The following is a 27,541-nucleotide window of genomic DNA, read 5'->3' on the forward strand; positions in this document are numbered from 1 at the left end:
GCAGAAGAGAAACTCAGAGCTGCAGAGTGGTGAATATAACATGACACTGTTGTTTCATTTCATGCTGTGGAATCATACTGAATGTCTTTCTATGTACATATTATTTGAGACTGCGCCATTAATCAAATACCTGTCTTTATTTGATCATTTACACTATGTGCTCAGAGTAAGGTATGAAAAAAAGTATGATTTGTGAATCTGTATTGAATCTGCAGAAGGAGCCACTGCCAAACAGGCAATCAGCATGTCTACCCTACCCTATTTATTCCCCAGACTGCACCACACAGGGCTAAGCACTGTACACTGTAAAAATCTCTGTTTTAATACAGGAAGAACGAAGTGTTAACATGGTCTGTGTGTGTTTTCAGTGGAAATGTTGCATTTGATCATTAATTAATTTAAAAAACACAGTGGTTTGTCTCAGTAGGAGGGGCTTCCTGTATAAAACTGGGAGGTAAGAGGTGCACAAGCGTCATCTCAGCCACAAGAGGGTGGACCACTGTCTGTTGGGTGCCACTGTCCTCTGTTATCTCCTAGTTTTTTAATATTTAACATTTACATGTATTTCATTTATTTTCAGCTTCTCCTTAACCTGCCAATCCTCTCTCTTCTGTATCCCGGTGAAAATAAGAATAGAAAAACTAATATACAGTGGAAGAGATGCACCAACATGACATGGTCACAGCTGAGGAAGCAGTGTGTTTATCCATATCTGAGCAGACATATGAGTATGTATGAGTGTCTGGAACACATCGTACTGATGCAGAGCTGCAGGAGTCCATTTTAACTAAAGCTAAAGAAACAGCTGCCAAACACCAACATTAAAGATGCCTTTCGAGTCTACGTGGGGTGAATGTTTACCATTCCAAGGATACATGTTGGCGTGCAGAGTCGATGTAAGGGATGGGTAGGAGTTATCATTCAAGATGTTAATGGAACATTGAGGTTTTTTTTTCCCCAACCTGTGGCTTTTCTTCAATGGTTCCTGTTAGTTATGGTAACATGTTACATGCCCCTATTCAGTGGCGGTTCTACATTGGGCGAGACCCCCTTCTGTCTTCATTTTTTTATCTGATGGTTTATGTGAAAAAAACACATCATAAAATAAATAAATAAAGACTACATATAAAAAATGCATGAAAACACTATGAATAACAGAAAAACACACAATCACAATTTCTATAAACCATATAGAAAAAAACACAACATACAAATATGCGCAAGCATTTCCACACACACATCCATGTATGACACACACTCACACACACTGTGTCAGAGATACGAAATCATGCTGACTTGCTGGAGATGATTTGCTGCCATGCGAAGACTCTTACATGCAAACATACGTGTTCTTCCTCGATACTTTCTAGGAACAAAATAAGACACACACAGACACACTGTCTGTCAGGCGTTTCCAGCCGGAGCCTGACGTTTATAGTCGGAGCGGCTGTGTTACTGCAGGGAGTGTGTTGGGAGCAGATTACTGTACACTCTAACTGAACAATTATCATCCATGACTGACGCCGTGATCAAGTCAATATGTCTTCTCTGACCCTCTGGAGAGGAGCACGAATTTATTGCACATGCCTGGGATCAATTAACTAAGCTCGAGCTCGGACTACCAGTGTACCACTCAGTTAGTCAGTCTCTGTTTTTTTCCAGATGGTGGCGCTAGTGCAGTGCAGTGAAGCCTGAGACTCAACATCGGTCACAATCCCCAAAAAACATCCTCCGAGGGTCTGCTGATGCCACGAGATGCAGATGACATCTTTATGTTAAGTCTGTATATAAATGAAGATGATTGTGGTCTGTAGTTTTTAAGCAGTGATTCCTCTGTGTGTGATGAGTTTAAACATGTTTAACTTTTATAAAACTTCAAAGAGATCTTTGGGTGCATGGACAGATGAACCTGTTTGAAGGACCAAGGCAAAAACCTGCTGTTGGACCTTTAGTGACTTAAGTTCCATGCTATGGACATTTGATGAGACCTGGGGCAACTTGACTTCCTGAATGAAGTACATGAGATGAAGGTCGAGGCTCAGGAGGATTGTAAGTGGACGTTTGAGTTAACATAAACCTACAGGTCTGCAGGACATTCATCAGTTGATATTTACTCATAAACAAATTTCTAAATAAATTGAATTATGGCTCATAAATACTGAAAAATCATCCGTCACTGCTGACGAAACATCTTGACATCAGAGTGTATCTGTATGATAAAACACACTCTGACCATCATCCAGCTACAACACGACTGGTTCATTTCAGTGACGGTCTCAACATCAGGTTTAGCATAGAAGAATAGAAGCTAAATCAGAAAAATACTGCCACCAAAACTCCAAACAGCATCAAGCCTCACACTGGTATCGATAGTTAATATTGAGATGTGATAACTGATCCGATACAATAACCGTTATTGACACGTGTCCAGGCTGCTCTGTTGTTTATCACTGGGAGCACTTTTTTGATAACTGACAAAAATGTGTTGTGCATACTGTCACGTGATGTATGACAAAAGGACATTGTGTGTGTCTGTGTGAGTCCGTACACCACTGTGCATGCCAGAGATTTTAGAGTAAATGTGATGTGAAACAGCAGTTCATGTGCCCTTGCAGCTCATTGTTAAAACTGGCCATTGAGAACATTTCTGTGTGTGTGTGTGTGAGTGTGTGTGTGTGTGTGTGTGTGTGTGTGTGTGTCACTGGACAGCGGACAGCTAACTTGAGCAGATCTGCTGTGTGGCTGAGCTGAAAGCTGAGCTGCTGTGTATTGATCTGGAGCCTGTCTGAGTGCTGCTGTGGTGAAAACTGACTCCTGTGCTGTCAGCACGTCCATTAACGGTCATCAGCTCTTCCACCGGATACACTGCAAAAAAATACACTCTGCATCTTATTGTTGTGATCGCAACAGAACTCTCTGCTCTCGTGTCAGTGGATTTGACGCATTTAAACATTTACTTCTTTCAAACTTAAGTTGTGCAGCTCTTCTTGTAAATTTAATTCACTCCATAAATGTTTATGGTTACGTTTTCTTTAACATGGTTTTCATTTACTAACTTAAAGGGGAAAAAATCAAGACTCTGTGAAAATCAGATTTAGCTCCACATCTTTTGCAGTGTAGGTCAGTAAGGGCACAGACAGACTGGCATCAGTATCTGTCCTTAGAGAGAGATTTGAGAAAACTCGAGAGGCGGGAAAATCTGTATGATACTTCAGTATCACTGAGCCAGGGTGGATATTTAACGTGTTTCCTGAAATAAAAGCGAACAGTCTGAGAATATTTGTTCTTACACAAGCTGCTCAGCTTATATTTCCTGTTCTGTTCCCTTTTAGAAACAGATCGTATTTCCCTTCCTGATGAAATGGATTATATTTAAGGAGGACAGTGATCTGTCTGCTCATTCTGTTTATTATTCCATTATTTTCAGGCGCCTTTTGGTAATTTGTTTTTTTGGCATTACATCGGCTCCTGGTTTCCTAATAGGAGACGTGTCCTGGTTTAAAAGGCCTGTCTGCCCTGCTGGACTGTGTTTAAACCCAATGAGATGCTGCAGCAGAGCAGGAAGTTCAGGTTGTGATATGATCATTATATGAGCCTGTGAACTCAACACAGAAGCAGAATTTATAAATCCTCTTCCCTTTCTTATTCTACCACACGAATCATCACCAAAGCCCTTGTCTCAACGTGTCACCAACACATATGCAAAGAAATAGTAGACTGGAGAACTGCAGTGGCCTGGATGTTAAGACTAATCTATGTATTTGTCCCTGGGTTGATGACAACAAGGGACGTTCAGTGGATGTTATCCCCCAGTTTCTCCTCGTTTCCAGTCACATCTCTACTATCAAATAAAGACAGAAATTTACCAGCTAATAACACCTGAGCAACCAACTAGTTATCACTCAGCAACTAGTTACTGAATCCTTAGCAACCTCCTCCAGTGCCAGAGCAATCATGTATCAACCACTGGAAAAAACACTGGTAATTACAGCTAAAAACCAAGCAGCTGCTGCACAGGAAACATTAACACTTCAGCAACAGTTTAGCAGCCGTCCCTCAGATTATGTTCTTATTCATTTTGACACTAAATTTCCTGTGTTCAACAGTGACATGGTCATTAACAGGATGTTTTAATACGAGGTAAACTTTTCTTCACTTCCACAGATGAATTTAGACACATTTTCAGCTCATTAGGACATTTAAACACTGTGCTCAGTGACAGAGCATCATTCTCCATCATCTGTGAGGTGACAGGATGGTTCACTGTGTTGTCTTTGCCTTTTGTCCTACATCACTGCTCCTGTGTTTCATGTGTTTAACCATACAGTGCTGGAGATACCAGCTGCATAAAGCAGTGACTCAGAGCCAGGAGCTTGAGGGCTGAACATACATACTCATGCGCACACACACACACACACACAAACACACACACCCACAGTATTCTGACCTATTTTCAAATGCCACAACAAAAACTAGGAAAGCAAAAGACGCAAGGAGGAGATAAAAGAGAAAGGAAAAGAAAAAGGGAATTAAAAAAAAAAAGTGCCATTTTAATCGCATGCTCACTTCATCCCTGCTGTCAGCTGCAGGATCGGATGTTCTGTCTGTGTTTTGGCCTTTGTACAAAACTGAATATGGTCCATTACTGCCACACTGCTAATGGTAATCCAACTCTGACAGACCTTTCATGGCATATGTGGCTTCTTAGAAGTGAACACTGAGACCGAGGGCAGAATAACAGATTAACAACCCTAATTTGTCCTGAGGTTTTAATGGCCAAAATTATATGCAATCCTCCCCCTTCTTCTATCAATCTAAGTGTCTCTGTGGTCGGTTTGAATTCGCATTTATAGGCAGCCATGTGCTTTCAATTTCTCCAGTGGACTAATAAAGGCCATTTGAGAAAGGGGCATTTTGATTGGGTGATTTTTCTTTTTTCTTTTTGAAAACCTCAGGACTACAGAGCGTGGATGTTTGACAGTTACAAACGCTGCTCTGGCAGGTTCATGTTTCTTCCAACCAGCCGGTGGGAAGATTGATTCTTTAAACTGACGCAAATGTGGAGAGAGGACAAACTGTACACACACACACACACACACACACACACACACAGAGTCAGACATAACCTGGATTCAATAATCCAGACTGCTCTATTAAGATGAGAGGACCAACGTACGCTGCCACTGTCAGAAAAATTTAACGTAAAACTACAGTGGCAAGAGGAGGTCAACAAACTTTAATCTGCTCCGTCAGAATGTGGAAATTTTTCAGAATAGACTCGGACTGTTATGTCTCTGGTCTGTACTGAAAATCAGTTGTTTCCGTTTGTTATAGTTTGAGAGTCTGAACTGTAAACACTCCAGCTCACTGATGGAAATCAGATCAATCACATTCTGAACTCAAGTCTGAAAGTTTCGCACCGTTAAGAGAGTTTTACATTGTTTCTTGCCAGATTTCTCCGTTTCTGAATTTTCTGCATTGACGTTCGTCCAAAATCCATTACAGTGATCATCATGTTTGCTTTTTTACTGAGCCCTTTTTCACTGGATTAGATTTACCAGACTGATTTAGGAGTTTACCAGTAACATAGTGCTTTCTACTGCACATTCTCACAGGAGAAAGGTTCAGATATGATGGAGACATAAGATCCGCTCCACAACCAACTGATCACAACCACAACTTTAATTAACATTTTCCTCTGCAGCCTCCACAATCCTAGTCTTTGTATTTTCAACATTCTTCTCTGTCCAGCACGGCCTGGACAGGATGAGTAGGGCTATTCGTGCGCTCTGGGCCCAGCAGTGTGAGACTCTGTTGGTCAGTTTATGCTTGAAAGGTAATAGTTTGTGAGCTAGGGAGCAGTTTTCAGTCGCTCAGTGCAGGACTCTCTTTATCTGTGTGGTACCAGTGCAGACTTTCAGATGAGTCTCTTATCAGTAGCAAAACAAGACAATCAGAAATGAATTTTGACATCAAACAAAGCTCAGAGATAATCTCTGTTATGAATCAGGTTACAAAAGCAGGTTTCAAGCCTCTGTAGGTTGTCAAACTGCAATGAAATACAAGGACATTAATGGCTGTGTCAAAGGCGGGAAAAACACATCTGAGCATCTGAAATCCTGCAGCATTCTTTGGAAATGTGTACAAATAAAAATATATGTTATTTATGGTAAATGGTCTAAAACATGTAAACTGGTCTGTAAACACTGGTCTGCTCCTTTAGAGGGTTTCTGCAGGTCTGCAACACATCAACTATAGTTCAAACACACAACATCAGCAAGTTCGGCCTATATCCGTCCATACAAAGCCAGCGTTTCGGTTGCCTCCCAGTCTGCTGTCTGTACTGTATGTCTGCATATAGCATGACTCACCCCCTCATCCCTCAGTGGGAACGTCACAGGAAAACTTCAAAGGAAAGCTGCCAACCAAAGCTGCAACCAACCAGCCGAGAGTACAGCTCTCTGCCTGTGCCTCAGAGGAAATCTGTCTTCACTCCTCAAACTTCTATAACAGTTTAAGATGCATCTTACCCACATGACACTTAAACAACATAGTCACCACGGCCGGAGACATTCTCCATAAATACCTGGTTATTAAAATGTCACACCTGTCCTGGTTAAAAATGCCAGTCAAATCCATTCAAGCAACATCACACATGGCACACTGCACTGGCTGATTTAATTCAACAGCAGGTTTCCACATGTTGGAGAAAATGTATTTTTCCTCTACACACACACACACTACCCTCGGCAGCGGCAGCTCTGCCATCTTTGCTGTAGCTCCAAAATGATTTCTGTCATCTCTTTCTGCCACAGAGAGGAAAATTTCTGATCTGAAGTTTCAGAACATTATAATTCAAAGGTTATATTACAGTGTCTGAAGGTTAGGGTCTTAATTATCATCTATATTTACACTTGTCTTACATTTTATCCAGACATTTAACACTGCGAACATGTAACACTGTGGTTCCCAAGCATCGTGGATGTGTGTCCATCTATGACAGGGATGTATTGGTGAATATGTGCATTTATCTACATAGAAAATGTCAGAGGTACAGATCAGGTACAGCAGGAGTACATGAGGACTCTTCTGTTCCAGATTACACTGAACGTTATATAACTGGGCCCGACTCAGATCCCAGGTCAGGTCTCTGTTACTCAGAGCTGACAGGGCCCTTTAAGACGTGTAGCTGTAACACATACTATTTATAGGTTGTGCCAAAGTTTACAAAGTAAGAGTTTAAGTGATGTAAAATGAGGTGTGATGCAAAGCCTTTAAAATATTTCCTCTTCATTCTATAAATTACAAACTCTTTAAAAAGTCAAAACGGCCTTTAGGTGGAAAAAATGCCGTCTCAGAATCAGTCAGAGAGTTTGTTGTGCAGGAAGAGGTGGATTTGACCTCATCCTGCTGCAGTTTCATCTTTCACATCATTTGACCTTTATTCCAATACAGCCCAAACTCTCCACATTAATTCAACATTACCACAACCCCCACCCCCACCGCCTCTATAGCTCTGTCCTTCACTAAAAGGGAAGCAGAGTAATAGCAGCAAGCACCTCCAGAGTTATATCAGACCCATAATGCACCTGGCAAAGCTCCCAGAATCCATTACTCTGGCAAAGAACCAGAACCAGAGGAAAACTATGCCTCTCATCTGCTCCGCTCAGAACCAAGCAGACACACACAGAACGGAGCTGTGTGGCTTTTCATGGCTTTTCATGCAGAATGTTTTATTCCAACTTCTAAAAATATGTCTGCACACGTAGGCTGCACGTACTTAGTCACACATCTTCTCTCCATGTTTGATTCTGTCTTTGTGTTTTGTTAAGGCATTTACCGTGACCAGGGATATATGTGACAGTGTGGTCACTTGAAATTGCCGCTTAGTTGTTATACAGATGTTTTGCAATTTCAAATGACTTCTGTTAAAGTTTGTGTCCACACTGAGACAACAAAACTGCAAGACATGCTTAAATCTCTTCGTCTCCTCGTCTTTCAGGATTAAAGACAGTTTGAGAAACATCTTAATGATCATTTTACAGCCAGAATCTAAAGCTGTTTTGATGAACATTGTGGGAAATCTTCCCAATAACACACTACACACCACACATTTTCACATGAGTCTGGTGGTGATGTCCTGAATTCATCCACAGGTCTGATACTGAGGCAGATAAAAGCATTTTCATGTGATTGGCATCAGCTACATGAAGCCTGATCAGTTTCCTGTCGTTTGTTGAACGTCTGTGGTTCATAGATACTAACTCATTGCACTCAAGGCTCTCTCAACAACTCCATTAAAACGCTCAAGCCATTTCCTCTCACCCAGCTACGGAAACAACATGAACACACAAACCGCCATCATCAGTTTCAGTTGGTGGAATCAGAAGAAGGACGAGATGTTGATCCATGTCACCTCTGTGTGTTTGACAGAGATCTAAAGCTGATCATCTAAACTTCCTAACCTCAGTGAAAAGAAACTGTCCAAATCCTGCTCCGAGCTTCCAGCACAGACATTACACAAAATACCTACACAAAAGATCCTACACAACTTACTGTAGGAGGAAGAGTCTTTCAGCTGTAAAATCTTTCAGTTTTAATACAGACATCTAAATGTTCACTGTGCAGCTGCATTAGTGTATGTGGGAATATGGATATCAGGTAGAAATTTGTTATCAGGGACTGTAGAACCAGCAGGAGGGAACTCTTGGGCTCATGCAGAGTTTCAGTTGCCACATCATCTTCCCAAACACACCTACATAGTCATTACCACAGAGCAGAGACAAGCCCGAACTCATCAGAGAGACAGCGCCACGCTAACATCAGTGGAATCTCATTAAAGGTCTCAACAGCTATTTTCCAGCACCATTGGAAGATCAGTTTTTGTTGCTGCTTCGTGTAGTAAACATCTCACTCTTTAAAGTAACTTCATCGCACAGCATGTTTCACGTGAGCCCAACCAGAGCGAGAACACAGCTTTTATCAGAGCACAAGTTCTTACCTGTTCAAACTCTCTGAGGCTGTGCATCTGTACCGGTGGGCCTTTATCTGTCTCATCACATGAGAAATCTGCACAGGTAGAAAAAGAAAGACGTAAATCAGTTAAATCTAACTTTAAACATTAACAAGAAAATGTGTGGAGAAGAGCAGAGCAAGTGGTTGGAGGCTAGAAAGACCATCTTCTCACCAGTTCAGGTATCCTCATGTAGACATTTTAAGCAAGACCACAATTATTTCTTTCCTGTAGAGGAAATTACCAGCCTGTGACCTGAACTCTGACTACACGTCTGTGGTGTCTGCTGTGTGCACATCCGCACAGGACTGTAATTGAGGCATTAGAAAGTTTGGGAGGCTTTGGTGAAGGGTTTTGACTGTAAAGCTGCTCTGCCTTTTCATTTCCATTGTATTCTACAAACCAGGGTCAGATCCACATCAGTAAAAAGGAGATTCGCTCTTTTTTATGTGTTGTCATTGGGAAAGTGAAGTAAGCAGATGTGGGACAGACAGCAACTCCACTGCACATTTATTTTTTATTATTTTGTTTCATCTTTACAGTTTTTCTTGTGCTGTGTGTGTGTGTGTGTGTGTGTGTGTGTGTGTGTGCTAACAAATGTGTCAACAAATGTTTGTTCCTTTTCTTAAATAATTCTCCTCCCTGATAACAACATGTTTGTTTTCAGAATTGGGAGGAAAAAATAAATAACCAGAAAACCTGCGCTGATACCAATCTCGCAAATTATACTTTAGGATGAATTGTCTGTAGATCCTGTCAGGCAACTGACAGCCCCAACAAAGAACAACTAATGAGAGGATTATTAGTGCGGCCTGAGAGGCAAAAGAAAGGTCAGTAAAGCAAGTTTATTGGTGCAAGCATATGGTAACAACCTATTGAAAGAAAATTTATCAACAGTAATGTCAGTTTTTACTAATCTAGATTTAGGTGCTTTGACACTGAGAGCACAACATTTAATGAGTAAATCCCACTGACACTGTAAAAGTGAACAAAAATTTCATCATCAGAAGGACACACAAGGTTACTTTTGTGTTTGTCCTTGTTGTGACAACACATTTGAATGACCAGTACCAATCTGAAAGAATGTGTAGCTTGCATCGAGCATCACCTCCTGAACAGCACTGAGCTTTTCCCTGAGCAGGAGATAACAAAGCAGGACAACTAACGATGTTTTGAGCTTGACAGTTCTTTCCAAACTTCACCTGCTGATGAAGAACATCTGATATGCTTGAAAGCTCCTGAACAGGCATACAAGTGAAGCTTGAGTGGGGATTGTTTTGTTGTTTTCACTGGACGAACAAAGAGCATCTTCAGAAAAGCAGAACCACAGAACAGTTTGCTCTGGTTTTCTGTTAAAACTCCTCCATTAAAACGGTTCCAGAGTTACTGAGAATCATCAGTCTAACAGCACGGGGCTGAAACCTAAACACCTCCGGGCTTCTGAGCAGCATCTCTGAGACGTTCTGATCAACCCTCGCCTCATTATAACCCTATTAAACCTGGATATATATGGGCCGTGTCCACATTCACAGAGCCGACACAGTATATTCTCATCCAGCTGAAACCCTTCCAGAGGCCTTAAGACGTCTCAAAGCCAAACTTGTGCTCTCTAGAGGGCCAAGAGCATTCCCAGAAAACTCCATACAGGAGGGATTTGTACAATAGCTGGAGTTTTGTTCCTTTAAAAGCAGGGCCAATCGGGTTGCGGTAGAAAAGGGGTGGGGGTGGTGGAGGGCCAGGTCCGGAGGGGCGTAATTAAGACGGCTTTGGCAGAATTCAGATTTCTGACGGTTCTTTAAAATTGCAGCACATTAAATATTATTAAAAAGCTGCTCTGTTACATGAAGGCAGAAGGTATTCTGGATCTGGGCCTGGGATGTAAACTACTGCAGCGCCTGCAGCAGGCCAGGGTACTGAATATTACACAACACTGATAGGAATGACGCACTGGTACAGCTACACAAACACATATACACATGTTGGATGACTGTACTTGTGAGGACCCTCACTGACATAATCCCTTTGTCCAAACCCCAAACTTAACAAAATCACACCTGGATTTTATCCCCATAAAAATGGCATTGTGTTTTCTTCTGCATATCGGGTTTGAGTCCTGTTTCACGTTTAAGCTGGAAATCGCTCACAGAAACAAGCATTCTGCTGTTATTCTTCCTGTTGATCAGTCCCAATTATTTTCTAATATGTCGGTGCACAGCAGCTCAGATGAACATTCAATAAAGTTTCACGTTAAAGAAAGGACATATTTACATGGGTTTTAATGGATCTCTGTCTCATTAAGGTTTTGGCTGTTCTTTCAAGTAAATTCCTCTGGAAATCAATGACTGCTTATAAACTCTATGCAACTGCTTCATCATTTCTTGGTTCTTTCTGAAAAACCAAAGTACACAGTTCTTTCAAGGAGACGTTCTAGAAAATTCTGAGATGTTTATGAGACCTGTAAAATCAGGTTCTACCAAAGGAATCAGATCAAGACCAGTTTTACCTGCTGCGTCGTTTAAATGTCCTCAAACGGCTGAAAGGTGAAAACAGTCTAAAATCCCCTCACTTTACAAACCTACTCTCACTGTGAAGCTTTGAAAACACTCAGTTTGGACCTCACAAAGACACAAGTATGAGGACACACACACCTGTAAAAGGGGTGGTGGGTGTTACCAGCACACACAGTCATTGCTGTTGCAGACTGGAGCTCCTACAAATAGCTAATTAGTCAACACAGGAGCTCGTATTAGGCCAAGGGTGATAAAATATGTGACGAGGTGTTTATACTGCAGATACATGGAAAACACACTGGTTGTAGTTTAAAATATATTTGTGATATCTGAGGAGGAACTTACCCATCATAGGTCCGATGCTCTTTGGCCTGGCCCGCTTCTCTGCACCACAGTGCCTGAAACAAGAGACAGGTATCAGCCCAGTGCCCTCAGACTCAACACTGTCCCATGTGTCCTTTTCAGCAGATCCTTGTCCCTGTACAGAAACCTGTCTCCAGGTTCATGCTAATGCATGCAACCGTTTTCCACCTAAATCCTAACTGTTGGTGTCCTGTCTCCTTCACACGTCACTGAAAATGTGGCTAAATCTCCAAAGCACAGAGGGTCAAAAATAGTCCAGGACGAGCAGAGCTGAAGGGGGGAGCTTCCCACTGACATGTCAGAGACAGCAGGCACACTCACACACTGGTGGTGGAAACTGAGTCAGCGCATGCTTTAAGTCACACAGCCATCACTCACCACTGGAGAAACAGTAAACAAAGACGGAGGGTGGAAGAATCCATGAAATCCTTCCACCGACTGGTCAAGATTTTATGAACAGAAGAAACTCTGAGGGATTTCTGAGAGTATTTATGACCCACAGAGTCACATTTATTCATTTAAGACTGTCACAATAAAGAGACTTCATTGGCTGATAAAGTGAAGTTTTGCTTTTTCTTCTTTCTTTGCTCTAAACAGTACAAAAAGAATTTGGCTTCTGAGATTCACTTTACCACCAGTTCAAAGTGGAATAAAACTTAAAACGTCAATAAGGAGGATTTTTTAACTTCAGAGGAACGTGGGCCTGACTTACTCCCCATTAACACATCCTCTGACTCCTTCATGAATAATCCATTGAAGAGATTAAGTCAAAGCTGTAAAGGCCTCTTTTCTTAACTAAAGTGGGGATCAGGCAGACGAGGGCGCTTCACATCAGGGTGAGAATGTAATGAGCCCAAAACACAGACTCTGAATAGAGCAGGAATCAAAGGCTTTCAGTGCAATCAGTGTATTCGCTCATTTTACAACATCTCAGCCACCTAGGTGTGAGTGTGTGTCCGTCAGAATTACAACGACCTCCATGCTATTCTGAGCACATGAGACATGGTGATGACAGCTGTGAGTAAAGCTGTGTCCTGTGTGACAATAGAAGCTGAGTAGACAACAGTAAAGGCGTCCTCAGCAGCTGTGAGGCTGCAGACCACCAGAGCACTCATCAACAAGCTCCAGTTGTTTTGGGTGAGAACAACATTTGTGCTCTCATGTGTCGGTACTCGTCATCAGACTCCTGCAAATCAGCTCCCTGTTAGCCAATGTTTCAACAAACTGATGCAACTGACTGTTGCAACACAACCCAGACCTGAGCTGTGAAAGGACACTTCATAACTCAAACATTTTATTTATTCTGAACAATCAAACCCAACACGGAGCTGAATCATTAAATTGTGTGTGGTAGATCTGGCTGATAAATCAATTCAATATAGTTGGGGTAGATTCTGTAAATTTTTGCCACTGACATTGTTTTTTTATTATAGAATAAGAAGAAGTGGAGTGGTTAAATAAAAAGCACTGAGTGGATAAAATCTGACTGCCCTGTCCTGTGTGTGTTTGTACAGGCTGGAGGCGACAGTGCGACAGAGGACAGCTCAGAGACGACTGAGCCCAACAACAGTTTGTCCAACAGACTGGACTGAACCTCTGCTCACACGCCAACTAGCCTATGACCAGCTCATATTACGGCTTCTTTATTGATCCGCTTCATGTGACCTATTTAAATCTGACTGCCCTGTTCTGGTGGACGATGGGTAAAAACACCGACCATGAACTGCAACGTCCCTGGATCACATCCTCCCAGAGACCTTAGCTTCATGGTGCTCACCATCTCTCTCCTCTTGTTTCCTCTCATCGTTTTACTGCTGATTTTCAATTCAGGCTTAAAAAGCTCCAAACGTTTTTTAAATATGCTCAGTTATCATAAGAGCCACTTACATGGTCCAACTAAAGACAAGAATGTGGGACAACCAACGGTCAGCGACGGATCATCAACAGTTACTGTGGTGCACAGAGTCCTGTTTGTGTTTTGGACACTTATAAAGATCAGTTGTAATTATTGTTGATGCTCAGAGAGTAAATGATCAACTGCAGTAAAAAGAAAAAAACTTTACTTGCAATCAGTCAAAAATATAAAGTGATATTTGATTTAATCAGTATTTTCCTGTCAATTACATTACAAACTCACGCTGTTCACACAGTCATACTTTTATTTTGTTCTGTACTAAAACTGTGTCACACTGACCTTTAGGAAAATGTGTAAATGACATTTTTCAAAATGACATGAAATCTAGAAAACATGATGATGCACTTTGATCTTGTCTGAGAGTGTGAAATAAGCCTCAACCTGCTTAAAAGGTAAAGGGGGAAACTTTTCTTAAACAAACATAATGGAGCCACTGCTGCGTCTAACATGCCAGGAGAGGTTAAAATGACAGTGGCAACACAGACAAGTTCAGACGTTTGATTTGAAATGACTGAAGTTAGCTCAGCCAAAAGCTGCCAGTCATGCAGGTGCTCCACTTGTGGGAGTTGAGGCTTCATGGCTTCTTATGTAACACAGCACAAAGGTCCTCTTTTCTACTCTGAGGTCAAGAAGACTTTTTACTTTATTTATCCACATTCACTGCAAAGGAGAAGTTTTCTATTCACGTTACATTCACAAATACACACCCACACATACACAAACACACAAAGGAAACCGCAGTTCACAAAACACCACACACACTCACCAAACCGACCCCATGACTCATCACAAGAGCTGTTATCATCCAAAAAGCCTTACCGTCCCCTGTAGAGAAATCCACTCATTTTTCAAATGCACGAATAAAAAACGACTCTTCAGATTCCAAGCAGCTCCAACAGCTGTTCACCCAGTATCTCCTCAGCCTTCAGGTGAGTCCTCAGTCTGCGTGCCTGCACAGACCTGCACACATCCGTTAATCTCCCCGCTGCCAGTAGAGCTCCAGTACACAGACAGGCTCAGCAGAAGTACCAGCCGACCAATCAAAGTTTTTAAGCCAGTTGTTTCTCCCTCCTCAAAGCCAGAGCGGAGTGACCACAGTCAGGCTGTGCGGCCGTGAGGCTCCCAGAGGAGCGAGCCAAGCACCCAGGCAGTCATTTGACGTGGCAAAGAGAGCAGCAGAGAGAGGAGGTAAACACCACTGGGGAGCAAAGGTACACAGAGCCTGCCTGGTTCAGCATGAAAGACTGATCTGTTTCAGCATGCTCCAAAACAGACGCTTCACTAGGTGTGTGTGTGTGAGTGAGTGTGTGTGTGTGTCAGCATGTGTACAGACCACACCAACGTCTTCCTGCCATTGCCTGTAAAACAGCCACTGAACTGTCAATTGACTATTTGCCTCGGGTATTTTTTAAAGGTAGGGTGGAGCACAGGACACCCGTGTGTGTGTGTGTGTGTGTGTGTGTGTGTGTGTGTGTGTGTGTGTGTGTGTGTGTGTGTGTGCATCCCCTCCTCCCCCTGCAGGTGTGTGTGACATGTTGGAGCAGGCTCCCAGCAGGTAAAACAAGGTATGAATCCAGACACTAATCTTCTCCAACACAAAACACACACATCAAGCTGCTTTACATTTCTGCCTGATCTGATCTGAGGCTCTTTCTTACAAAACCACATTAACTGGGTCTATTATCACTCCCTTAGAAAAGCAGTTCAAAAAGCCCACTGTGCAGATGCATTGACTAGATTCAAACAGACAGGCAGCACATTGAGGCTGGTAGAGGGAGCTCAGGATCAAAGGCAGACAGCGGCGGGCCCAGAGTCAGCAGCAGAGGTCTGGATCAACGTCCATGGAAATTCTTCCTCAGTGCTTCTCCAAACAGGAGGGTGTGGTCTGCTGTGTGTGTGTGTGTGTGTGTGTGTTCTGGGAAAATTTTGAAGTGAGTTGGTCTGAAGTTAAACATAACCATAAAGCATCAAATAGAGCCTTTATTTTACCTGGAGCACAGGCAGAGACATAGCTACCTAACTAACAGAGGGAAACTAGTGACAGACCTCTGTAGGTAGAAGTGTCCCTCATCAGGAGAAGCCTGTTCTGTCTGTTAAAGTTGCTGCTGTTTTCCATCACTGCAAACTCTGTTTCAGAATCTGTTTCACATTAAAACCCTCCCAGCGGCTCAAATCCATGTCAGGCTTTTATTGTGAAACACGTACAGGAACTGTTGAGTTTCACTGATTGCACTCCCAGCCTCAATATGCTGTGAAAACTAAGCCACAGATCTATCTCAGACTGGGACTCCGTCACAATCAACACTTCTTTTCAATCTGTATGTTGATGCAAAAACTGCAGCGTGGCCCTTTAAATAAGTGGAACTAGATGTTTCTGAACACAAGCACCTGCAGCAAGGGGGGAGTAATGTTTTTGCAGAATACATTCCAGATTCAGGACTTTGACTAATCCGGAGTCTGAACAAACAGATAAATGTACTGCTGGCTTTCTTAAGAATTCAAGGAATCTCTCTCTCTCCCTCCCTTTCTCTGTCCTTTCTCTGTCTCTTCCAGAGCAGAGGTATCCTCACATACCTGCCTCACATTCCACACATGCAGCCGGGTCAGTGAGGGCTGCTGAGGGGCTGTGAGTGGAGACATGCAGGGGAGGAGACAGAACACTAGGGGTTGGACAGAGAGGCTTCCCTCTGCTGAGCCAAACACGTTATGCAACCAGCCAAAACAACAACCCTTCACTCTGAGATTTACTGCTCAGGTCGCTTGGACTCGTGGATGTTTATCATTGTATTTTCATCCCTCTGTGTGTTGGTCAGTGGTCTGTCCTACACACGGCGTCTGAGTCAGTGGTTCACAGCTCAGCAGATGGATCCCTCAGAGGGATCACAAAGTGAGGTGAAGTGAGGGGCAGTGAGATGAATGGAAGAAAAAAAAAGGAAAAACATATTTCTTCTGCACCAGTTACAGATATTTTCTCTCACTTTCTCTAAATTTTGCTTTTTAATTTGTGTAATCTTAAGTTATCTCTCCAGGACTCTAAAAATGAAACAAACTGAGGAGGAAACGTTCTTCATTTGATTGTAACTCAGACTTCTGCAGGCTGTGATTTTAAAGGGTCTCAAGCCAAAAAAGGTTGGGAACTAGTTTTCTAATTAACAGCTGTCAAGGCCAAGACGTTTCAGGCTGTGGAAATAATACATGAACCTGTCAGAATAGATAACAGTCTGCTTTCATTTTTCTTCTTCTTCATTTTACTTTCAGTGCCCCTTGTTACAAACCTACAAACTGTAATTTAGCCATGCTGCTTTGGACCTTTGTCAGAGTTCAGTCATACCTTTGTCGCTGGTGTGTGAATGTGCCAGTTCTTTCAGTTTCTCACACATGACCACTGTGGTCGTGTTGTTAGATCAAACTTTCAGTCAGAAAACATGAGATCAGATTCTGTTGGATGAGTTGCCATGTTTATTTTTAGCAGAGCGGTCATGGTTAGATAACCTGAGAGCGACTGAAGTCTGAGGTGGCGACAGCTCGTCCTATCAGCTCCCTGACAATGACAGAGGGAGGAAGTTACAGAAAGAAGAAGAAACAGGAGACAGGCAGATGGAGAAGAAGGGAGTTTGCTGACAGTAACAGTGGAATTACCCTGATCACACCTTTCCTCCAACCTTCCATCTTCCTCCCTCACTAACTTCTTCCTTTTCCTTCTCTGGTTATGCAGCTGCCACCAAAAAGCAGCCGCGCCGTCCCTCACCGAAAGGTCTGTCTCGTAAACCTTAAACTTTCACAATAAATACTTCAAGCTTTAAAGCTGCACTCATAATTTCACACAAATATGGATCCAGACTTTGCAACCTGGAGCTGAAAGTGTGAAAATGATAGAGCATCAGACATTTTCACACTGACAACCTCCAACTGAGCAGAGGAAAGTAAGAATTACTCTGCACAAATGACCAACACTGACCAAAACACAGACAGGTATACAGTCTACAGTTACACAACGATGTATTAACTACCAACTATTTATTGGATATCCATGAAATGCTGTACAGACATTCATGGCCCACAGAGGATGTATCCCAGTGACATTCCTCTAAGGTCATCACTCACTCCTCTGGTGTTTCAGTGCATCCATGTGACGCTGAAGCTGCTGCTGATGCGATGCTTGAAATGGCAGCGAGAAGCAACAGTTTCAAATGTCCAATGCTTCTAAATCCTGAGATCTTTCTCATGATTGCCAGCGTGGCTGTTCTCTGATCAGTTAATACCAAAGGATAACAGGGGATGAGATGTCTAATGTTTGTGAGTCAGGCTGTCTCCCTAAACGAGTGATCTCTATCAGTTTCATATTTCACCCAGAAGTTTTGATCCTGTTGGTGGAGAAGATTTGAGGGGCCGCTGCCGACATCAGAAACTCATTTGAGCAAATCTACGACATCTGACGTACATGAGATGTTGGAAAATGTTTCTCTGTTGCAGCTACACTTTGTGGTTCAGCCTGATAAAGACAGGTGCTTTTTTACATAATCTCGCCTGGAGCAAATTTACGTTATTCGCCATGAGAGTTAGAGGTATTTTCTGAATCTTTCTCCTCCACCATCTGCAGGGAATGAGGCACAGACGTCCTCCCTCTCTGATTAGATCCAGGGCCCGTGTACCTCCCCTCTGCTGGGAGAGATGTAACTGTCTAATTAACTTGGTTGTTTCTGTACAAGCTGTCAATGAGGATCTCTCAGGCTGTGCAGCGTGTTTACAAGGCCAAGAGTCTGTCAGAGAGAGCTGGAATGACGATTGGATTGGTTTTTCAGCGGTGTGGCCAACAACATCCAGGAAACGCTAATCTAAGAGAAACGTGATGATTTCACTGCAAAAATCTGCATCAAAACATAAACTTATCATGTGATTCGCAGAGTTTTGTTTGGTTCAGTGTGAGCATGTGGCCGTTGTTACTGTCCTGCATGTGTTTTCACTAAAAACTAGTCAACAGTCAAATGCATTTATTATTAATAAGCATCACACCATCCCCCTTAAGGTTTGTGTTACTAACACCACTTCTACAAATAATCAATGAGTCGGTGCGATGCTTTTGGCTCAAATAGGAACAATAACTTCTTATTAGCAGTGACAGAAAATTCAAACGCTTTGCTTCAGTAGAAGCAGAAATTCCACACTGGATAAATCCTCTGTTACAAGTTAAAATCTGTCCACTAAAAATAATCTAACTCCATTTTTAGTGAGTTTTTGTTTCATTTTCTTACTTTTAAAAAAAATGCTCTAAAAACCTACAACACCATCTTGAACAAATTCACTGGAAGAAAACTCTTAAAAAAGCATTTCTTTCTTCTTTCGGGAGAAAATTAGATTTTGAATGTTTTTAGTTCAGTACACAAACACAAACACAAGCACAAGCGGTGCCAAGATAAATGATTAATAGCACCGAAATGTGCAAAACTTACTCAAAGTCAATAGAGTAAAGTTTGTTTTTACTGGTAAGTGAAAACTTTGTATCTCCAGTTTAGGGGATTTTCATATCAGCTGGGAAAGCAAAGAAAAATAGACAAAAGAAAAGAAAAGAAGCAAGTGAAGCTACAGACAATATGCTGAACTGCTGCTTTACCTCTGCCTCTAACAGCAGTCACGGTAAAATGATGTTAAAATTTCTTTAAAGAAAATAAAAAATACATGGTGGATTTCCTAAAGACAGCGTCTCTCATGACAGCAGTGACAGTTATCTGGTTACTGCCCATGATTAGAAATCACAAGCAGAAAATAGCATCTGCGTGTGAAGTGTGTGTTTGTACAGGCCGGAGGCGACAGTGCGACAGAGGACAGCTCAGAGACGACTGAGCCCAACAACAGTTCAACAGACTGGACTGAACCTCTGCTCACACGCCAACCAGCCTATGACCAGCTCATATTACACCTTCTTTATTGATCCGCTTCATGTGACCTATTTATCGGTGACTGATAATCACCTGAAGGCAAATAGGTATTGACCACAACAGGGTCACATGATGAGGTTTGCCACAGTTACACGGTCAAACACTGTTCAAGTGTGAAAACGACATGTTTTCATTAATATGCGTGTCCGCACTAAAACCTCAGGGAATCAGGAAACAGCCAAATGTCTTCATGCTTCACAGGCCCAATGGTCTCTGAGCACGCTCAGTCAGGGTTTTCACTGGGTCAGTACTCACTGTGTCTGTGACCACACAGCCACTGCTCTGTCTTGGTCTGTGAGTGGTTTTATGTGAATACGACCAACACACTGTAATGAGTTATCTTTACTTTAACTCCAATCTTATTCTAATACTTGAAATCTGGTAGAATTATGCAAACACACAGATTTAAAGGACCATGTCAGTGTTGTCAGTGCTGATGTTTCAGCCTATTTACTGACAAACATTTCCAAAAGTAGTTTTCCATGTCCAACCACTGTTCAACATGTTTGACATAACTAATGTATTAAAACAAAAACACCAGTGTGCTCCTTTAAATGGAACCATACAGCACAGACAGGACTCCTCGCACTGGGCCTGCTGGGTGTCATCATGCAACTCAGAAATCAATAAATCAGTACTCAGCAGGAAACAGTTATTGGCTCAGACAGCTCTTGCAGACCCATTAGACAGCTGGCACCCACTGTCAACATCAACACACTGGCTCATGGTTTACAATAAACAACACAACACACTGAGCCACACTGAATAACAGAACACCAGATTGCTCACATATAGATTTCATTATTTTCAACTTGTTTTCAGCTCAGTAATGTAACTATCACTCTTTGAACTGGTTACTGTCATTATGTAAGGACACGCAGCTTGTGCACCGCAGCACACGCTCAGTCCGACGTTGTCTGATTACCTCTCAGCTCCTGACTAGTGACAGCAGCAGTCCCCTCTCCATCTTCTTCTTATCACGTCGACGGGATCCTCCGCGCGCATCACCGGAATCCTTTAATCCAGGTGTCCAGCTCGGTCACGGCAGTTCGGGTCCATCCGCCAGCATCCCTGATGCTTACCTCGGTCTGGAGTCAGAGGGATGCTGATGCTGAGTCGCCAGCGCCGATGCTCCCGTTTCAGCTCATTGGTCGGCAGCAGAGAGGGACCCCCCCTCCTGCACGACCCAATAAACGGCAGACTGGATTTTCACGCGTCAGATGCTCTCTCCCCCCTCCTCCCTCCCCGCGGTGCGGCGTACCCAAACATCAAAGGGAAAGCCTCGTGATGCGGAGCGGAGGCGCGTGCGCTCGTTTGGCGCACAACCATGTGAGGGGCTCATCAGTCCGTGGAATAAAACGTGTTGGGGTGGGGGTCAGGACAGAGATCAGTACTCTGCCCTGAGGGATGACGCATCCAAAGGTAAACAGACGGGGAGTCCCCCGACCGGGCAAATACGAGGTGAGGAGAAATAATTATGCAACTGGGCAAGAACAATAAAAAATACATAAACAAGGTTGAATTAATGAACATGACATTCAAACTTTTCTTGCTTCTGGACCTTAGACCAGTAAAAGTCTGGATGTGGCCCCTGATGTAAGGTTTCCTGAAGCAAACCAAAGGAGCAGACAGGGGAACTTCTCATCTGCAGAGCTGACAGGGAAATGGCAGCACTTTACCAACGAGTCCACAGTTTAGAGCTTGTCCCTCAAGTCCACTGTTTCCATTTGATCCCACTTTACACTTCTGCTTCTCTGCATTTCATCTCATATAAAACCTCCTTATTTACGTTTTCGTTTTCCTTGCTACCTACACAATGATGTGTGATATCCTAATGATTTACTGAATCTCTGTATGTTCAGGACTCGTCAGGTGGTTTTGCATATGAAGTGGTTAGTCCCATGTCAGCTCACACCATTTCTTCTGGTTTCCTCTGTTTCCTTCTTTGTTTTTTAGGTTCCTTTTCATCACTCCTCACTTCCCCCACACAGCAGATCTTTCTGCCAACTAGTCTGTGCCAAACATTGCTGTTATGTCCCCTGGTGGCCAAATGCTGAACTACAGCTCTGCTATTTGTGCTCTGCTGTCATACTTAGTCATGCAAGGTGGAGTTTTTCTTTGGAGGACTTCACACTCACACAGAAAGACACACACACACACACACACATCTAGGGCTCCATCCAAAATTCAAAAATACACCAGCCAACACCCTAAAGCTCAGTAATGATCACAAATGCTTGTTCTGTACATTAAGAAAAATGTTAAAACAACAATGTGCTCATTCATGTGGTGGAGCCATTTCTCTGTGAATCATCACAATCAAGTGAACAGGCAGAGATAATATAACCGAGGCTGTCAGAGTGTTAAATTAACTCTAAATTTTAATATGCTTGGGTTTTATTTAAGGGAAAATTGATGTGCATGTGCATGAGTACAGTCCCGTGTACAGTTGTGTGTCCTTGCATGAATTGAATATGTGCGGTTTATGGGTGTGTAGATGAGTCGATGAGTGACATTACGTGTATGAATCTGTGCAGTGCTTATTCTGCTGGAGAAAATACGGAGCCCTCTCTTCGGTTTGCTGCTGTGTTTGTTTGAATTTGTCATAATTGTGCATGACGTCCCAGCTGAAGTCAGGACGTTTCAGCTGACTGTTAATATTAGCTCATTCCTCTCTGCTCTCTCAGCTCTCAGACCTGATGTAGTGATCAAAAGCTTCATCGCTGGAGGATACACAGCGCCTGTCCCCGGCCTGGCACTGATATCTATCAGAACCTCCGTCCTGCCGCCCCACAGGTGGGTCCATCATTACAAACACATGTTACACAGCTGTTCATCAGTATCTCAAAAACATCAGTTCTTCTGGAGATTCCAGATTTGGGATTATATTTGGTAATTCTCACTACAAATCCCTTATTTTCAGACATAAATGCCATTTTTTCCCAAGCTTTTCTAAAGTAAGTACGTTCCATGCATTCTGTTTGTTTAGTTACTCACGGTTCAACAGTCTCGACGTGTCTGTTCTTGAAGGTTGTGATGGCAATGAAGGTTCAACGATGAGGAATAAGAACATGTACAAAGTTCACCTCAAAATAAAATGCCCCTCTGCGATCTTTTGTCATATTTTTCTGCAAGCACAGAGGAGCAGGAACAGGCTGGAACCATAGACTGTATAAAAAAAAACACAGTATGGCAACACAGACGATCTTGCAGCAGAGAGAGGGAAAGCGGTTGGTGGACTGTGGGGCTTGATGAGGCAACGAGGGACAGATGTGGCTCAATCAGGGAATAACCAGTCTGGAGCAGGGTCATGGAGACTGACAAAGGGCGGGAATCTCCGAGAGCATCTGGTGGCAGGAGGGTGTATGACAGGATCCCCAAAGAGTGCAGAGACTAAGGAAAGGAATAAAAGGAGACAGGGTAGGCATCACCCTGACTAAGCCATCGATGCCTGGATGTCTGATAATTCCTTTTTATAAATCTGTACCAATTAGCATTAGTCATTTCAGTCTCTCTGCTTCGCTAGACTGATATGCTGCATTCACATTTTACTGTAAGGACCATAAGAGAAGGAGTCTGTGAAATGGTTCATATGAACCTCACACTGATCATCAGAGATCCTGGAGTTCAGAATTACAGTTTAAAGGCACAAACAATCCTGCCGACAATCATGGATTGGAGTTACAGTAACAGATATGAGGTAAGACATTTTTAAAGAAAGCATAGACCTATACAGTGGGCCAGAGTTGTGTTTAGTTGAACCAGTGTTTCTCTTTCATTTTCTCTCTCTCTTCTGTCCCCACCTCATTTTCTCCCACTCCCACCATTCCTGCTGTGTCTGTAGATTTAATATGTTTGCAGGGCAGGCTGCCCGCCTTGCTTAGAAGGAAAAGATCCTCCACAGCACAATGGTCCAACAACATCCATAATGAGCGGAGAGGGGAAAATAAAGATGAAGAGGAGTCGTTCCTCAGGGGTAGTGAGGCGTCAGCAAGATTTCACGAGACCCATTCAGACTGATGAGGAGTCAAAAGAAAAAGAAAAACAGAATTCCTCAGAATGAAAACTGCAGAGCTGAGGAGCAGGGCGTCCAAATAAAAGATCTGGATGATGTTTAATGACAATGTCGCCGGTTGAAAAGTATTATCGTGGCATTGTTTCAAATCAGATTCAACTTTCTACTCTGCCAAGTTGGGCTCTGTCATGGAAAGTCAGACTCGTAATTATAGCAGATCAGATGAAACAGATGAAATTTGGAAAGTGCTGTGTCAGAGCTTATAATGGATGCTTGGCTGAACTTGAAGCTTGGTTTAGTTTATCATGCTCTATGTGGACTGAAATCATCTGTGCTTTCCTTTGCTTGTGCAGCAGAGCATGAAGAGAGGCTGGATCACATGAAGGATCCACTCTAGATCCACACAGTCGGTGTGGCAAGAACCACTGCAGTGCAACCACTGAGGACACAGAGGGTGTAGTCAGCCTAAGAAAATCTTGGTCGACTGAAATTGTACGTGTTCTCCAACCAATCGACTGGTTGCGAGAAAAAGAAAATGTGTACGTTATCTCTAGATTAAATAAATAAATAAACAACAAAAGACATTGTGTCAGTTGGTTTGGAGCTGAGACTGAGTTGGATGGGTTGTTGTGAAAATGAGTGTTTTCAAATTTCCTGCATTAACTTGATCTTTATTTTGTTAATTTTCTCATGATATGGAGACTTTGACTCATAACCTCAGTATTTTTAAACTCATGGCTACAACTTTGGATTAAATCATCAAACAAACAAAAAAAATATAATACAATAATAAACTCATGAGAAAAAAGTTTCTTTTTGTATGTTAATCCCAAATCTCCATTAATTCCACTACATGAGTCTCTAACTCTGAACATGTCCACACACATATGTGCTCACTAAACATATTCCAACCTGGCTCGTCATCCAGTACATAGAGAAAATCCAGCCAAGGCCCATTGCTCAGAATTTATGAGAACAGATTCAGAAGTTGTATCTCTGAAAGAGCACTCCAACAGTCTGTGTGTGTCTGTGGACGCTGTGATGGTTGGAGGCGAATACTGGAACTAGAAAAACAAAGAAACAGAGCAGTGTCAGAGCCAGCTGTCTGAAAAATCTATTTCTCACTGGTGACTCACTCTCGCTAATCAGGTATTAGTTTAAACGCCATTGTTAAATAAGGACAATACAAACATTTCCTCTCGGCGTGGAGCACATCAGGCACCTGCCACTTACACTAAATGGATAATTGAGAAAAAAATAAACTCTGGGGTCCACTTGCTGCAGGCCAACTAGATCTACAAGTTAGTGAGAGTGTGTCTGTGTGTGCGTGTGTGTGTGTGTGTGTGTGGTGTGTGTGTGTGTGTGTGTGTGTGTGTGTGTGTGTGTGTGTGTGTGTGTGTGTGTGTGTGTGTGTGTGTGTGAATGAGAGAGGGAGAGAGAGAGAGAGCTTAGCTTTTGGTTTTCTTTGTGTGTGTGTGTGTGAGAGAGAGAGAAACACTCGGAGGGGTGAGCGCACGCACAGCCACCAGTGGGGGAAAATTGAAGGCAGATTTTCCGCGGCAGGCGTCGGCTCCAAATTGCTCGTTTTGGACGGGGAATTTGCTCTGGCACGAGATGTGACAATGATATTCATTTCAGAGCTCGCCCCCATTTATACCGAACTGGACAGACACACACACACACACACAATCCCCAGCTGAACCAAAACTATTACAGAAAACTCAAACTGCCTTCAAAGGAGAAAAAGAAACATTCCTCGTGGCCTCAAGTTTAGGCACTGATCAAAAGGCACATGCATAAACTGTATCCTGCTCTTATACTCCCTTTCACATGCGTGCACACACACACACATACACACACTTACACACACGCACACACACTTCTGTATCCCCTGTTCGGACGTCCACATGCATGCCCAGACCTGTAACGTGCCCACATTCGCCCGATTTGATCCAAACAGTGTCATGTTTCTCCAAATAATCATCTCCAACTGGTCGGTATGGAGCCCATTAGAGAAAACTGCTCTGCAGATGACTGTAAGGGTTTCCTCCTCTCTGCCTCGGCAGCACCGTGGAACATGGGCTGTGAGAGGAGAAGAATGACAAAGATAAAGACACGCAAGCATCATTTATCACAGATGAAGCACAGTAAAGAAATCCAGTTTCGCTCAGTTTTAGAGCAACAGGATCAGCTAAGGAGACTCTGACTTGCTATGAAATATGTGCCACGAAATGCTTTAGCGTTATTTTTTTTTAATCATTGTGTGTGTGTGTGTGTGTGTGTGTGTGTGTGAGAGAGAGAGAGAGAGAGAGAGAGAGAGAGAGAGAGAGAGAGAGAGAGAGAGAGAGAGAGAGGTCTTCCTTGATGGACACATCTGATGTTAATTTAACTCATCCTTAATTGATAAACTAATAATTAGAGCTGCTTCCACGTTGTTGTGTCTGTAAAACCGAATGCCATAAACTGTCAAGTACAGGAAGCTGCCACCAAAGTCTTGTTCACTTATTGTTTAATCAGATATTTAATGAATTTTTTAATCACAATTTTTGCCAGTTTTTAGTTTGTAAGTTTTAGAAGTTTGGCTTGTTCTCTGAAATAAAAAAGGGGTGTTGTTGAATAACATGTAAGTTAAAATTTTAGTTTCTGCACCAGCAGTTATTTTAGGAAAATAAGGTTTTTAGGACAAACAATGGATTGACAAGAATGGATTGAGAAGCTGTTTTTTGTTGTTTTCTTTTCTTATGGATCTATTTCAGTGCGTTAGTTTGACTATTTCAGGAGGAATATTTTAATCTTTTTTCTTTTTTTTTGGACTCTTCCCTCTCTGTGGTGGTCAGCTGTCGCTCATGTGAGGACAGGCAGTGCCCAGCAGAGGGAGTAAGAGAGCCTGTAAAGGTGACACATGGACAGCAGAGAAAGTCCTGGGTCAGTAAAAGTCATAGTTGTCCCTGAAGAACCATAATCTGATTATTAAACTGATTCTGGTTTCACTTTTTAACAAACTGCTTTCTCTTTAAACCCCTTTCAAGCCTGACAGCTGGAGCTGGAGCAGTTGGAGAGGATGGATTTGCAGCTCCGAACCTCACTTCATGTGAGGCTCTGAAAGAGCCAGAGGTTTGGACGGTGTGTACATAGGTACATAGGATAGTGGGCACATGACAAGCTCATTTTATAATCTTGCAGTCTTTTAAAGCATTTTACTGCTTCGTGTGGGTCCTGGCAGAATGAGTTCAAAAGCACTACAAGGCCTGTCGGATGAATAATGTAATATTCCCTGTGGTCAGAAATCTCTGTGCTCTGGAGACTTCTTACATATTTCCCAGGTCACTCACGTGTTCTGCTGCAAGAGGCCGAACTTCCTGTAAGAGATGGACAAACTCCTCCAAATACTTAAAATAGTTCATGTACCATGAGGGAATATGAACTCTGGCGATGATTATATAGTGATGATGTTTGGGAGCTCACGTCGTCAGTCACCATAATTATTGTTTTGGTTGTTGCCCTGCTGGACCTCAGCAGGGCCGAGAGAATTAAAATCCTAATTCATCCAGGACCAGAACGGTCGCAACAGCCATTTAAGTTGAGCCAGAAGCATTTATCACACCATAATTAAGTTACTTCCAGGACGAGACAAAAACTATCTTTGTCACTGTGTGATATGCAGCATGGGAAAACGCAACATGTGACATTTCGGTTTGTACTGACATCCTGTACTTTTCAATCTCCACAGAAGATCTGTCATTTGGAGTAAACTGCACAATGAGCTCAAAAAAAAAAGTGATCATCCCA

At 42.6% G+C, this 27,541-nt stretch overlaps 1 protein-coding gene across 2 annotated transcripts in view; it reads right to left on the bottom strand.

Moving 5' to 3' along the window:
- LOC121182948 (phosphodiesterase 4D interacting protein) overlaps positions 1 to 15,073 on the bottom strand; it is a 78,451-nt gene extending 63,378 nt beyond the window's left edge. The window contains exons 1-3 of one of the 2 annotated variants that reach the window (XM_041039637.1): positions 14,621 to 15,073; positions 11,869 to 11,921; positions 9,002 to 9,069 (exon numbers count right to left, since the gene is read on the bottom strand). In XM_041039637.1, the coding sequence (XP_040895571.1) occupies positions 9,002 to 9,069; positions 11,869 to 11,921; positions 14,621 to 14,646 (147 nt within the window). In that variant the 5' untranslated portion in view covers positions 14,647 to 15,073. The remainder of the gene's footprint in view (positions 1 to 9,001; positions 9,070 to 11,868; positions 11,922 to 14,620) is intronic. The other variant, XM_041039636.1, reaches the window with a different exon arrangement.
- Between the last annotated feature and the right edge of the window lie 12,468 nt (positions 15,074 to 27,541).

This window comes from Toxotes jaculatrix, chromosome 6 (genome assembly GCF_017976425.1).
Source record: "Toxotes jaculatrix isolate fToxJac2 chromosome 6, fToxJac2.pri, whole genome shotgun sequence".
Classification (NCBI taxonomy): domain Eukaryota; kingdom Metazoa; phylum Chordata; class Actinopteri; family Toxotidae; genus Toxotes; species Toxotes jaculatrix.